Genomic DNA, 13,132 nt, shown 5'->3' with positions numbered 1-13,132 from the left:
TTGGTGTAAAGTCTCCCAGGGCGCCTGGGTGGTTCAGTCAGTTAAGCATCTGACTTTGGCTCAGGTCATGATCTCACAGTTAGTGAGTTCAAACCCCACATCAGGCTCTGTGCTGACAGCTCAGAGCCTGGAGACTGCTTCAGATTTTGTGTCTCCCTCTCTCTTTGTCCCTCCCCTACTCACACACACACACACACACACACACATTCATTCTCTCTCTCTCTTTCTCTCTCTCTCTCTCTCTCTCTCTCTCTTCTCTCTCTCTCTCTCTCTCTCTTTCTCTCTCTCTCTCTCTCTTTCTCTCTCTCTCTCTCTTTCTCTCTCTCTCTTTCTCTCTCTCTCTCTCTCTCAAAAACAACCAAACATTTAAAAAACAATAAAAATTTTTAAAAAATCTACTGTCTCACAATTTGTTTTATCTTTGTCCCTTCAGATCTTTGTTCCTTTATCCCTACTTTGTAATTTTTTTGGAATAGCTAAGTACCTTTTAACATTACACTTTATGGGGCACTGGGTGGCTCAGTCAGTTAAGCGTCCGACTTCGGCTCAGGTCATGATCTCACAGTCCGTGAGTTTGAGCCCCGCGTTGGGCTCTGTGCTGACAGCTTAGAGCCTGGAGCCTGCTTCAGATTCTGTGTCTCCCTCTCTCTCTGACCCTCCCCCGTTCATGCTCTGTCTCTCTCTGTCTCAAAAATAAATAAACATTAAAAAAAATTTTTTTAAACAAAACAAAAAAAAACATTACACTTTATTTTATTGTTGGTTTACTTCTCATACATCACTTTTTTGCATATTATTACAGTTTATTTTCAGGCAGTATCCCACTTCCTTATAATGTAAGAGTCTTTTTTTTTTTTTTTTTGAAAGAGAGAAAGAGTACGGGGCAGACAGAGAGGGAGAGAAAAAGAATCCCACGCAGGCTCAGCACTGTCAGTGCAGAGCCTGATACAGGGCTCCAACTCACAAACTGTCATGACCTGACTCAGATGCTTAACCAACTAAGCCACCCAAGCTCCCCATAATGTACTCTTAAAACAGTATATTTTCATTCCTTCCCATTCCTTTTTGCCGCTTTTGTCATTTATTTTAATTCTATGTGTGTATTACATCCCAGAGTATGTTTTTATTTTTATTTTAAATTGCTATCTTTTAGTGAAACTTAAATGTGATTTTTTTAAAGACCTTTATATTTCCCAATGTATTTCCCATTCCTGGCACTATTGCTTTATACAGATCAGGGTTACCATTTGGTATCATTTTTCTTGTACTGAAGAACTTCCTTTAACATTTCTTTTAGTAAATGGTTGCTGGCAATAACTTTTCTCAACTTCTGTCTTTAAAAGTCTGTGGTTTGACTTTAATTTTGAAAAACAGTTTTGCATACATGCACCCCAATGTTTATAACAGCATTATCTACAGTAGCCAAATTATGGAAACAGCCCAAGTTGTCCATCAGCTGACGAATGAATAAAGAAGGTGTGGTATATGTATACAATGGAGTATTATTTGGTCATAATAAAGGATGAAATCTTACCTTTTGCAATGACCTGGATGGAGCTAGAGAGTATTAGGCTAAGCAAAATAAGCCAATCAGACAAAGACAAATACCATATGATTTCATTTATGGAATTAAAGAAACAAAACAAATGAGCAAAGGGGGGAAAGAGAGAGAGGCAAACCAAGAAATAGACTCTTAACTACAGAGAACAAACTGATGGTTACTGGAGGGGAGGTGGGTGGGGAACGGGTTAAATAGGAAATGGAGATTGAGGAGTGCACTTGTTTTGATGGCACTGGTGCTGTATGGAAGTGTTGAATTACTGTATTGTACACCCGCAACTAATATTACATTGTATGTTAGCTAACTGGAATGTAAGTAAAAATTTTAAAAATAATTTTTCTGGATATAGAAGTCTAAATTGACAGGCTTTCAAGCACTTTAAACAATGTTTTTCTATTGTCTTTTGGCTTACTTCATTTCTTTTGAGAAGTCTGTGTTATTTTATCTTGGTTCCTCTGTTTTTTTAAAAAAAGTATTCTAATATTTTTAAATTTATTATTCATCTTAGAAATTTGGCAACAATGTTCCTTGATGTGGTGTTCTCTGTTTGCTATGCTTGGAGTGTTTTTGAACATATTTAAATATGTGATATTATAGTTTCCATTAAATCTGAAAGATTTTCAGCCATTCTTCAACTATTTTCCATCCCTCTTATACCCCCCTCCATTTGGAACCTCAGTTGCATATGTTAGACTATATAATCTTGACCTGTTGTACACTGAAGGTTTATCATTGTATTTTTGGGAATCTTTTTATTTTCTGTATGCTTTTGTTTAGGTAATTCTTAATTGTATCTTCAGGCACCTCTTCTGTACAATCTAAAATGCTATTAATTCCCATCTAATAAACTTAGCATTTTGGATGTAAGCTTTTCATCTTTAAAAGTTCTGTCTAGGGGCACCTGGGTGGCGCAGTCGGTTAAGCGTCCGACTTCAGCCAGGTCACGATCTCGCGGTCTGTGAGTTCGAGCCCCGCGTCAGGCTCTGGGCTGATGGCTCGGAGCCTGGAGCCTGTTTCCGATTCTGTGTCTCCCTCTCTCTCTGCCCCTCCCCCGTTCATGCTCTCTCTCTGTCCCAAAAATAAATAAAAAACGTTGAAAAACAAAAAAATTTTTAAAAAAAAGTTCTAATTCTTTTAAAAATCTTTTATTTCTCTTTATGTTTATATTTCTCTTTATATCTTTAAAAATATATCTGTAATAGTTCTTTAAAATGTTTATGCTGAAAACTTATTTATTTTAATATTCATTTATTTGGGGGGGGGAGATATAAAGGTGTTTTAACTTATCACATAGTAGAATCGACATTCCAGAAGAATGTACTATCTTTATCCTCTGACTTCATACACATCTTGATATGCCCCTAGATTTAGAACTTCTCTACTTGGTGAAACACACCAATAGAGCCAGTTTTATTTTGCTTTTAATGTTTTATTTCCAAATCTTAAGTTACTCTGTAGGTGATACAGGACTTACTTGATACATGTTTACATGAATATCTTTTTGAAGGGAGAGTATGTTTCAAATTCTAGCAACCATGTGGAGTCACCTTTTTTTTTTTTTTTTTTTTTTTCATTTCCAGAATGTGGCCCAGGTTAGCTGCTACAGTGACCTCAAATCCTTCAGTGCCTTTTCTGTTTGGTATTGTGGATTCCTAGCTGGCGTAGTTAAAACACGGTTGTGAAGGACAGTTGCAGTCCTCTGAGTAAGGACTTGGTTGTTTAGGACTTACCGGTTGTTCTGTTAGCCCACAAATATTCTTTATTCCTTGCATTTGTGTCAAGTGAGTTGTTGTGAATACAGATGTACTGATGTTATCAAGTGTAACATAAAGCACTGATTTCACTTACATTTGGTTTCTACTAAAATCATTGATTTTTCTTTGCCATTTTGCAGTACCTTCTCCAGGCAAATTCCGCTCCCCTGCAGCACCGTCTCCTTTGGCTCTCCGGCAACCAGTAAAAGCATTTAGTAACCATGGCTCTGGTTCTCCTGGTAGCCAAGAAACAACACAGCTCACACAAAACACCTCTTCACCTGGGCCACCCATGGTTCAGAACACAGTCCCAGCAAATCCTCCCCACAGTATCAACAGCACTACTTTAACCAGACCTGCAGGGACAACAGCGATGAGAAGCGGCTTGCCCAGACCCAGTGCCCCTTCTGCTGGGGGTATACCAGTGCCTCGCAGCAAACTTGCACAGCCTGTGCGCAGGTAAGCAGCAAATGTTCTGTTCCAGCAGTCTTGAGCATAGGAAAGTGGGTAGACTGGAACACTCCCCTCACCGCTTGTGGTAGCAAACGTAGAGTCCTACTAGGTTCCCATTCGAGTCTTCGTAGAATTTGAATAAAACATTACTTTATTGTTTTAAAGAAATCATCACTTAAGACATTGGGGTATCATACCACTTTGGTTCAGATCAGATTTGCTCAGATACCTAACATGATTAGGCATCTCCAAAAACTCCTAGAAAAAAAAAAAATGTTAGAACCACTCAATTTGGTTGTGATATTTGTTCATTTTGAATATAATGTTACTCAGTAAAGATAAAGAAGCATATTAGAGCCTAGAGCGAGATTTAAGACAAAATTTATAGCTACCAAATCTGAGTATAATCCAGGAGGGTGGTTTTCAAACTTTGAAAAGGCTTTCATCTCGTAAGCGTTTAAACTGAGTTACCCACATCTTTGTCACTGTCAGATAAATTACATTTCTGAATTCAGTAGTAGAGTGCAACAGCTACACTGCTAAATAACTTCTATGGACCTTAATGCACTTTTACAATAGCATAAACATTGAACTGTGGCTATCCTTATTTTTCAGAGGAGAATATAGAAATTTAATGAGGTGAAGTAATTTGCCTGAGACTACACAATAAAAAGGCTTTCAGTTCTAAGTATGTCTGACTGAAAAGTCCATTTAAGCACGGTGCCATTTTACCTCTCTAATTATGGTGATGCTAAGTCTCTCCTATCACAGTCATCACTCTGCCCCCCACCCCTTTAATTAATTAATTAAAAGTTGGTGATCCATGCTGTTGGAAGAAATGAGAGTCTTCCTTTCTTTTACTGTAGTGGCTGTGTTAACAAAAAGATGTTAGTGAAGTCACCTGACAGCCAGTAAAACTTGAAAGTTGTAGAAATGCCAAGGGTGGGACTTGCGTGATGCGAATAAGCTGTTTAGACTTTTGACCTCAGTGATCCCCTGGAACAACCTTCGTGGATCAGGGTGCCTCCTGCAAAGTAATTAATATATATGGTAACATTTCATAAAGCCTTTTAAATCACTTAATGAAATTGCTTTATTTCAGATCCTTGCCAGCTCCTAAAACCTATGGTAGCATGAAAGATGACAGTTGGAAAGATGGCTGTTACTGACCAGCAGAGATGAGAATGCAGAGGTCCACAGCTTCATGGATACCCCTTCACCAGGCTAAAAGACAACTTTTATATGCAGACTGTTCAGATAAGACTCTGGGGATTGATAAATCCCAGCCCTCTCTGTCTTAATTAGCACAAACTGACAGAGATGATCAAGCAGCACTTTAATGACATTTAACATCAGATGTGTTTGGTAATCATGCAATCACTCTCCATGGAATCACATTTAGTTTTGTTTAATAGAAACTAAGTTGATTTTTTAATATTTGACAGAGGCCAATATCTGGGCAAAAAACTAACGGATGCCAAAGAGAAATGCCCATTTGTAAATGAGAGAATACCTTTGTGCACAAGAAAATGGTGAATTCAAGCTATCCAAAACTTCACGTTCAACCTAATTTACTGTATAAATAGTATCAATAAATATTTGTGTTAATGAGAACTAATATCCTGACTAATTATGTAAAATGTTTCACTAGTACTCCAAGAAACTAGATTGAGATAGAAGGGAGGGTGGGGGTAGGAAGAAATCTAGGCTAGGGATTTCACACGTGATACCTAAATTTGTGAGAATTCTATAAATTATTTTTTGCAGATTCACTGGAAAAACTGTCATTTTGTTTAACCTTACGTTTTGGATGTAGCTCACGTATCACCACCGCGAGATAATGTTACACCGTGCATCCACCACGTTGCATTGACAACATCGGACTTCTGTGTGTTTGTTTTGATTGCCAAAAGGGCTTAATATCAGTTGTACAATCTTTCTAAACTTTATAGCTCCTGGCTCAGGAAAGATAGCCTTTGCTATTGAAGCCAACTTCTTCACATGCTATTATATCTGTTAGAGAACTAAGAGATCATGTTTTTATTAACAGGTTACCATGATAGGAAAGAGCAAGTAGTATGTGTCTTTATTCTTGATATAAACACCACCGCCTCAGTGCTTACAACCTGGAACAAAACCATACAATGAGAGAGAGGGGGAAAAAAAATCTATGCACTTAACTTACAAAATCTCTGGTAATGACAGTTGTGTTGTTACTATTGACACAACGGTCTGTTATGTGGTAGGAAAGTATAGTCTGCTGAATCCTACTTGAGTTGATCCACTTTAAACTAGGTAACTGTATAAAACATCCTTGAAAATACTGTCCCTTTTGACTTAGATTCTGCCTTACGTTAATTTTTACATTTTTGGTAACAAAGGAAACCCACTATATATGACTCTAACCTGTTAAATACTTGCTGTCTAGTGGCCCTTAGGTATATCCTGGAAATCACTTATTTTGGTTTTCCTAGACAATTACCAGACTAAAACTTTCTTCAGCAGGCTTCTCCTTTTTCATGGTGAGGTCTGTTTTGAAATATTTAATTTAAATGGCTCTGAAATATTGGCAGTCAGGTCACCTAAAGGATTTGAGCGATTTGAACGAAAGTTCATTTCCTGTTAAGTCAAAGACATTCTGTAAGTTGGCAAAAGATATTGAGAGAGAAATGAGAAACTTGATATTCAGGATAGCGTTGAGGTTGATAGGTTGAGAAATTGATAAAACTTTTAAAACCAAGACCTCCATTCTGCCATGACACCTTGGTATTTTTTATTAGCTTGACCAATAGGGAGTCATTCAGTTAGCCCAGCAGCTGGAGATTGAAACTGCCAGTGCTAATGTATTTTGGTGTACAATGCAAGGAAGAAATTTTATCCTTGACTATGAGGGTGATGGGTGTGGGTCAGGAAAGGATGGCGCCAGAATTCCACATGATGATGTACTAAAAAAATGTTGCTTTTCAGAGGAAGATAAAGCATCTGCTTCAGGTGGGGGGTATCTCATGTAAAAAATCTTAAGTAAAACGACTAGCCACTGTCTCTTTTTAAAATCATATATACACAAAACAAAATAGGTCTCAGTTTCAGTGCAACATTGCAAAAGAAAAATATGCTGCAATCTAATAATTACAAGGAATTTTAACTCTATTTGAAATACCCATTACATTAAGTTAGCTTATCTGTTTCAAAAGGAGTATTCAGGTTATTTAACTTTGTTTTTAAATGGCTGCATCAGAAAAAAAAGTCTATTTTTTTTTTATTAAAATATTTCATCACTTGTTAAAAACGTATTTGGATCTGAGTTGGGTAAAACATTATTTTACCTGCTGTTGTACTACCACAGACTATTGGCTTTTAGGTTCCTAAAGAGAAAAATTGCCTTTTTACTAGAAAGCCTTTGTGTATTGCCAATTTTTCTGTTTGGGAAAATCTAAGGATTCACTGTGGTTAGTCTTACAGAAGAAATGTGGATTTGATAAACTAGTGCCTATGATTTTAACTTATGTTTGATATATAGTAGTAAAGGTTTTATGAATGTTGATTATTTTTCTGTGCCAACAGCCCAGAATTGTCACTTATATGTAAGCAGAAGGCTATGAGCTCTGCTTCCAAAGTTATTTAATTTTCTCAGTGTTTGAATGTTATTTTTTTGTAAGTGTGTTAATAAAAGTGTAAAAAAATTGGAAAAAATATAAATATTCTTAACTCGAGCATTTGCTGGATCATTTTTCTACAGAACTTGTTTGTATAATATAAAACACTCTCTGAAGAGTTGACTTTTTTCAGTTTTCATGCCCTGGAAATCACATTTTGTAAAACTGGGGACCATTCATAATTGTCAGATACTTTTTAAAACTATCTCAATACATCACTTTTATAAAAAAAAAAAAAAAAAAAAAAGTTTTTTTGAAAGGAAATTAGATACATATTTGTCCCCAGACATTTGTATAACTCTAGAATGATCTAGACTATGTATGTTTAAATTTTTATTGAATGTACAGACGTCCATTTTTGACATTACGCATGGTCCTTTTTAGATCACATGAAGTTTGATTTGCAAACATTTCTATAGCTGAACTTGTATGTGTGGTTGCCTCCTTAATAAACAGCCTGACCATAATGTTTATTATTAAATTTATACTTGTTTTTTCAAGTGTTTTATTAATTTCTGGATATGGTAAGATTCCCCACCCCCAGTTGCCTACAATTGGTTTTAATAAATTTCTCAGTTGATTTTTTTAAGCACACAGACCCAAGTCATATTTCCCTTTCAAACTTGATCTTCATGAGATGGAATATATCATGTTATAGTTTCCTTGTCCTATTTATTTCATATTTGGATTATTTGGAGTATATTTATAGTTTACTTGAAATTGGTAGCTTCTTAGAACTTTGTCACCTGCTACGAATTGACACCTACTTTCAAAAAGCTAGCATATATAAAATAAGCAAAAAGCTATTATATACGAGTTTCCAAAAGGAAAAAATTAATACATTTTCAAGCCAAATGTATTTAGTTAATCATGTACATTTTTCTCTTATGGAAAATTGATTGGAAAATATCCAAAATTATGCAGTTTAATTAGTTCCCCACATTCCTTTTGGAAGTTTTTACTGTCCTTTTTGTTACAATTAGTTTCATTAATACAGCATAGAGAAATGATACCATGTTTGAATTTTTCCTCAAGCCAATCTAAAAACTTCTAAGAACCATTTAAAATGAAATGCCAGTGTACTTGAAAATCAGTGAATGAGAAGTTTACTTAAACTTGTTATATGCCCAGTGCAACAGGAAAACCCACACAGAGGTTCTTATGAAATATTTGCTATATCAAAGGGTAGCTTTGAGTTACAAAAGCAGCAGATTACCTGATACAGAAATTAACTTTGAGGAGAGGTTGTGAATGGGATGTTCACATGAGCGTGAAGCTAAAGTTAGCAACCCTAATACATTTTTAATGACCCTAAATATAAGTCTGAGTGGACTAAATCGTACTCTGGTTGCTAGTCTGAAAATGGAATAGACTTCACTCATGAGCCTTACTTAATACAGCTCAGCTTAAAACTATGTTAAGTGCATGCCAATCTCAAGCCAAATCTTTATTGAAACTGGGTGAACTTAACGTTTTTCTCTTAAAAAAACAAAAACAAAAACAACCTTTATTTGATTTTGAAAGTAATAGAGACTCATTGCTTCAAAAACTGAAAATATTAAGAAATATAAATGATGTGGGGCCTGTGGGTGGCTCAGTTAAGTGTCCAATTCTTGATCTCTGCTCAGGTCATGATCTCACCATTTGTCAACATTCATGAGATGGAGCTACGCCCGGGGCTCTGCACTGACAGCAGGGAGACTGCTTGGGATTCTCTCTGCCCCTCCCCCACTTGTACGCATGTGCTCTCTCTCTCAAAAATAAATAAACATTTAAAAATATATATAATAAATGATTCCACATATCATCTTGGGATCCTGCAGTCTCACCATCCAGAAACAAATATTTAAGTGCTCACCTAACATGTTTATAAAATGCGAAAAGGGGGGCACCTGGATGGCTCAATCAGTTGAACGTCCGACTCTTGGTTTTGGTTTGAGTCATGATCTCGTGGTTTGTGAATTCGAGCCTTGTGTCGGGCTCTGCATGGACAGCGCAGAGCCCGCTTGAGATTCTCTCTCTCCCTCTCTTTCCTTTCCACTCCCCCGCACACACACACCCTCCCTCCCTCTTTCAAAGAGACACTTTTTTAAAAAGTGCCAAATGGAAGGGTAGAACGTCTTCTGTTTAGGATGGGAAAATATTTTATTTTTTATTTTTTTAATTATTTATTGTCAAATTAGCAAACATACAGTGTGTAAAGTGTGCTCTTGGTTTTTGCGGTAGATTCCTATGGTTCATCGCTTACATACAACACCCAGTGCTCATCCCAACAAGTGCCCTCCTCAATGCCCATCACCCATTTTCCCCTCTCCCCCACCCCCTCCATCCACCCTCAGTTTGTTCTCTGTATTTAAGAGTCTTACGGTTTGTCTCCCTCCCTCTCTGTAACTATTTTCCCCCTTCCTTTCCCCATGGTCTTTTGTTAAGTTAGAATGAGAAAGTATTTTAATAGGAGTTTGCTTTTGAACAGAAGTGTACATTAACTGGTATTGAAAGCTTGACCCATAATTCGCCATTCCTGATTGTAGATGTTCCCTGATGTTAAGAAATCCACCATATATATTTTGTATGTGCATAACAGTTGGGTGTTCTTACGCAAAATTTTACTATAGAAAACTAGAGAAATAACAAATTATAAAAGAAGAAAAAGCACTTAATTCCATAGGTAAGCAACCACTTAAATTTGAGGATGTTGCCTTTTTTTTTTTTCTTCTGAGGATATTGGGATCATATTCATGGTTGATAGTGTAACTTTTTTTTTAAGTTTATCTATTTATTTTTGAGAGAGAGAGACAGAGTGAGTGAGGGAGGGGCAGAGAGAGGGAGAGAGAGAGAGAATCCCAAGCAGGCTCTGTGCTGTCAGCACGGAGCCCGACGCGGGGCTCGAACTCACACACTGAGATTATGACCGGAGCCGAAACCAAGAGTCCGACTCTTAACTGACTGAGCCACCCAGGCGCCCCGATAGTGTAACTTTTTCTTAACGCTACGGTCACTGCCATCATTTAGATACATTCTGCTGGGGGAGGAGTTCCAGGCAGAGTATACAAATACTAATTCCAAAACTTCACCAAACCTGTATTATCATGGCTCTTTCATACAGTATCTTTTATTGACACTTGAACTGCCACCCCCTCGGCAGTCTACCAAACTGAATTGACAGTATTGGTTGAGTACCCTTCCAGTTTTAAAATAAAATAGAAATAATAGGCACAAACAAATAATCGAGGTAGTCTAGATTCGAGTTCTCAATCTTTGGGATCACCTGATTGGCTGTTAAAACACAGCTTTCTGCACCCTCCCGCAGGCGTGCCCATTCCAAATTAGATCTCTGGTCCCAAGAACAAAACTTCTAGGAATAGGATTCCCCAGCACGGTCACGTGCCTCTTACTGGCCTGTGGTCAGGTGATCAGGGTTAATTACAAGCCATGCAGCTCCTATGAAAACGTAGATGGGATGAGGGAAGACCACTTTTCCTGAAAGTGGTGCTATCCCCATTGAGTGGGCCTGGTCTTGGGCAAACAAAACAATAGATGCACCACAAATGTCTCAGTGCCTATCATACAAAATGATGGTTTCAGTCAGTGGTCATATTTTCCTGGAGGGAACATCTGTAGTGAGAGAGAGGGTTCTGACAGTATTTGAGCCCTTGGCACAGTTGTTCTTGAGACCCAGTGTCGTTCCCGTACTCGAATTCTGTGCAGCACCTCAGTCCTTACCGTAAATTCCCCTTGATACACAGGTCAATTTAAGCTAAGATTCTGTCAGTTGCCCCTAGAAGGAAGGGTTACTTTTTCAAATGTTTTTTTTTTTTTAAGCTGATAAAATACAGGGGCGCCCGGGTGGCTCAGTCAGTTAAGCTTCCGACTTCAGCTCAGGTCGTGACCTCGCGGTTTGTGAGTTTGAGTCCCGCGTTGGACTCTGTGCCGACAGCTTGGAGCCTGGAGCCTGCTTCAGGTTCTGTGTCTCCCTCTCTCTCTGCCCTTCACTCGCTCACGCTCTGTCTCTCTCAAAAATAAACATTAAAAAAAAATTTTTAACAAAAAAAGTTGATAAAATACAAAAAAGTATAAAAAGCGAATGTTCAGCTCAACGAATTACTAAGTGACTACATGAGTAACCACCACGTAGGCAAGAAATAGACTGGTAGCACCAAAAAAGCTCTCCCAATGCTACCTGCCAATCGCTACTTTCTTCTCTTCAGGATAACAGCTATCCCGACTTCTAACATGATAATTTAGTTTTACCTTTTTTTGAACTTTATAAGAATGGAACCATACCCTTTGTAATTTTCTTCTATCTTTTTTCTGCCTAATTTTGATTAAAGGTAAAGAAATGGGGTTTCTTTCAGACTCAGGTACCATACAACGAAAGTAATGTGAGATTCACCCATATTGCTGGTGTCACTGTAGTTTCTTCATTCTCATTGCCATATTATATGTCATTGTATAAATGTATCATAATTTGTCCACTCTAATGTTGAAGGACAGTTGGATTGTTTCTAGTTTGAGTCTCTTAAAAATAATGCAGCTTTGGACTTTAGGCATCGTCAAGATGAAGTAAGCCCTCAAAAGCCTCTCTCCCACTTAAAACAAAATTTTGGACAAAATGCAAAAGGCAACTACCTGAGGGCACTCAAAAATATTCAAAAGCAGATAGATTGGGAGGGGAGTCAAACCTTGAGAAGAGACCCATACAAGGGTGCGTTTCCCATTCTCCCCTTTTTTCTCTCTTGGCCCCAGGCCAGGAAGGGGGTACTCAGTAGAGCTGTCATGGCAGCTCCTCTGACAGGTTATAAACCAGAGGAAACTGAGGAAAAACCTGTGAAAGAAAAATTCCAAAAGAAAAAAATGAGCTCCTGGAAGCTAGAGCATGTAGAGAAGGTTTTTCTTTTCTCTTTCCGCTCATGGCATGTCACTGGTAAGTCCCCCTGGATAAGCCCCAGTAACAAGCAGTGCCAACGGTTAAAATTGATGGAAACTCATCTTTCTGGACAGAGGAAATGGGAAAAGAACACTCACAGTCTGAAGAATGCGGATAATCCTCATTTTTCTTCATTTACTCTCTTTGTCCAGAATGTGGCCTGAGCTGTGGAAACTGTGCCATAAGAGTGATGGCACTGAAATTCCAAGAGAAGCTCTGTATATCTGGTCAAAGGACAGAGCAGAGGGGCCCTGTGGGCAAGGGGGAAACCATAGAGAAGAGAGCTAGGGAAGGGACTCCTCTTATGCTGTTGTGATTGGCACGAGCTCCATGCTTAGCCTTGAGCTACACATACTCAGACCCCAAGCAGCACAGCAAAGTCTTTGAGAACTGAACTACAATTTTGAAGCACAGAATATGACACAGACTAACGACTCATAGTTCACGCGTGAGATCCATCCAATACAGATAGCATAACAGCCTTTGTAAATTGAACTGACATTGGAATCACAGCTTCCAGAAGTTGTATCAGAATTTGCTATTTGGGTTGATTGTTAAAAATCAACATTGCTCCAAATACTTTAGCAGGACCTAGCATCTATAATATTAAAAATGCCCGGCTTATACTCTAAAGTTACTCAACATATAAAGCACCAGAAAAGTGTGATCAATTCTCAGGAAGGACAACAAATGTCAACACAAAATGATCCAGATATTAGAACTCAGACTCTAAGCCGCTGTTATAACATGAGATAAAGGAAAACACTCGCGATGAATGGAA

General features: G+C 37.9%; 1 protein-coding gene across 2 annotated transcripts in view; it reads left to right on the top strand.

Moving 5' to 3' along the window:
* Positions 1-7,909, top strand: part of SLAIN2 (SLAIN motif family member 2) — a 73,147-nt gene extending 65,238 nt beyond the window's left edge. For both annotated transcript variants that reach the window (XM_058722655.1, XM_058722656.1), the window contains 2 exons: positions 3,456-3,774; positions 4,871-7,909. In XM_058722655.1, coding sequence (XP_058578638.1) covers positions 3,456-3,774; positions 4,871-4,937 — 386 coding nt within the window. In that variant the 3' untranslated portion in view covers positions 4,938-7,909. The remainder of the gene's footprint in view (positions 1-3,455; positions 3,775-4,870) is intronic.
* The last annotated feature ends 5,223 nt before the right edge of the window (positions 7,910-13,132 follow it).

This window comes from Neofelis nebulosa, chromosome 3, assembly GCF_028018385.1.
Source record: "Neofelis nebulosa isolate mNeoNeb1 chromosome 3, mNeoNeb1.pri, whole genome shotgun sequence".
NCBI classification, from domain to species: Eukaryota; Metazoa; Chordata; class Mammalia; order Carnivora; family Felidae; genus Neofelis; species Neofelis nebulosa.
This window is presented reverse-complemented; position numbering and strand designations above follow the sequence as displayed.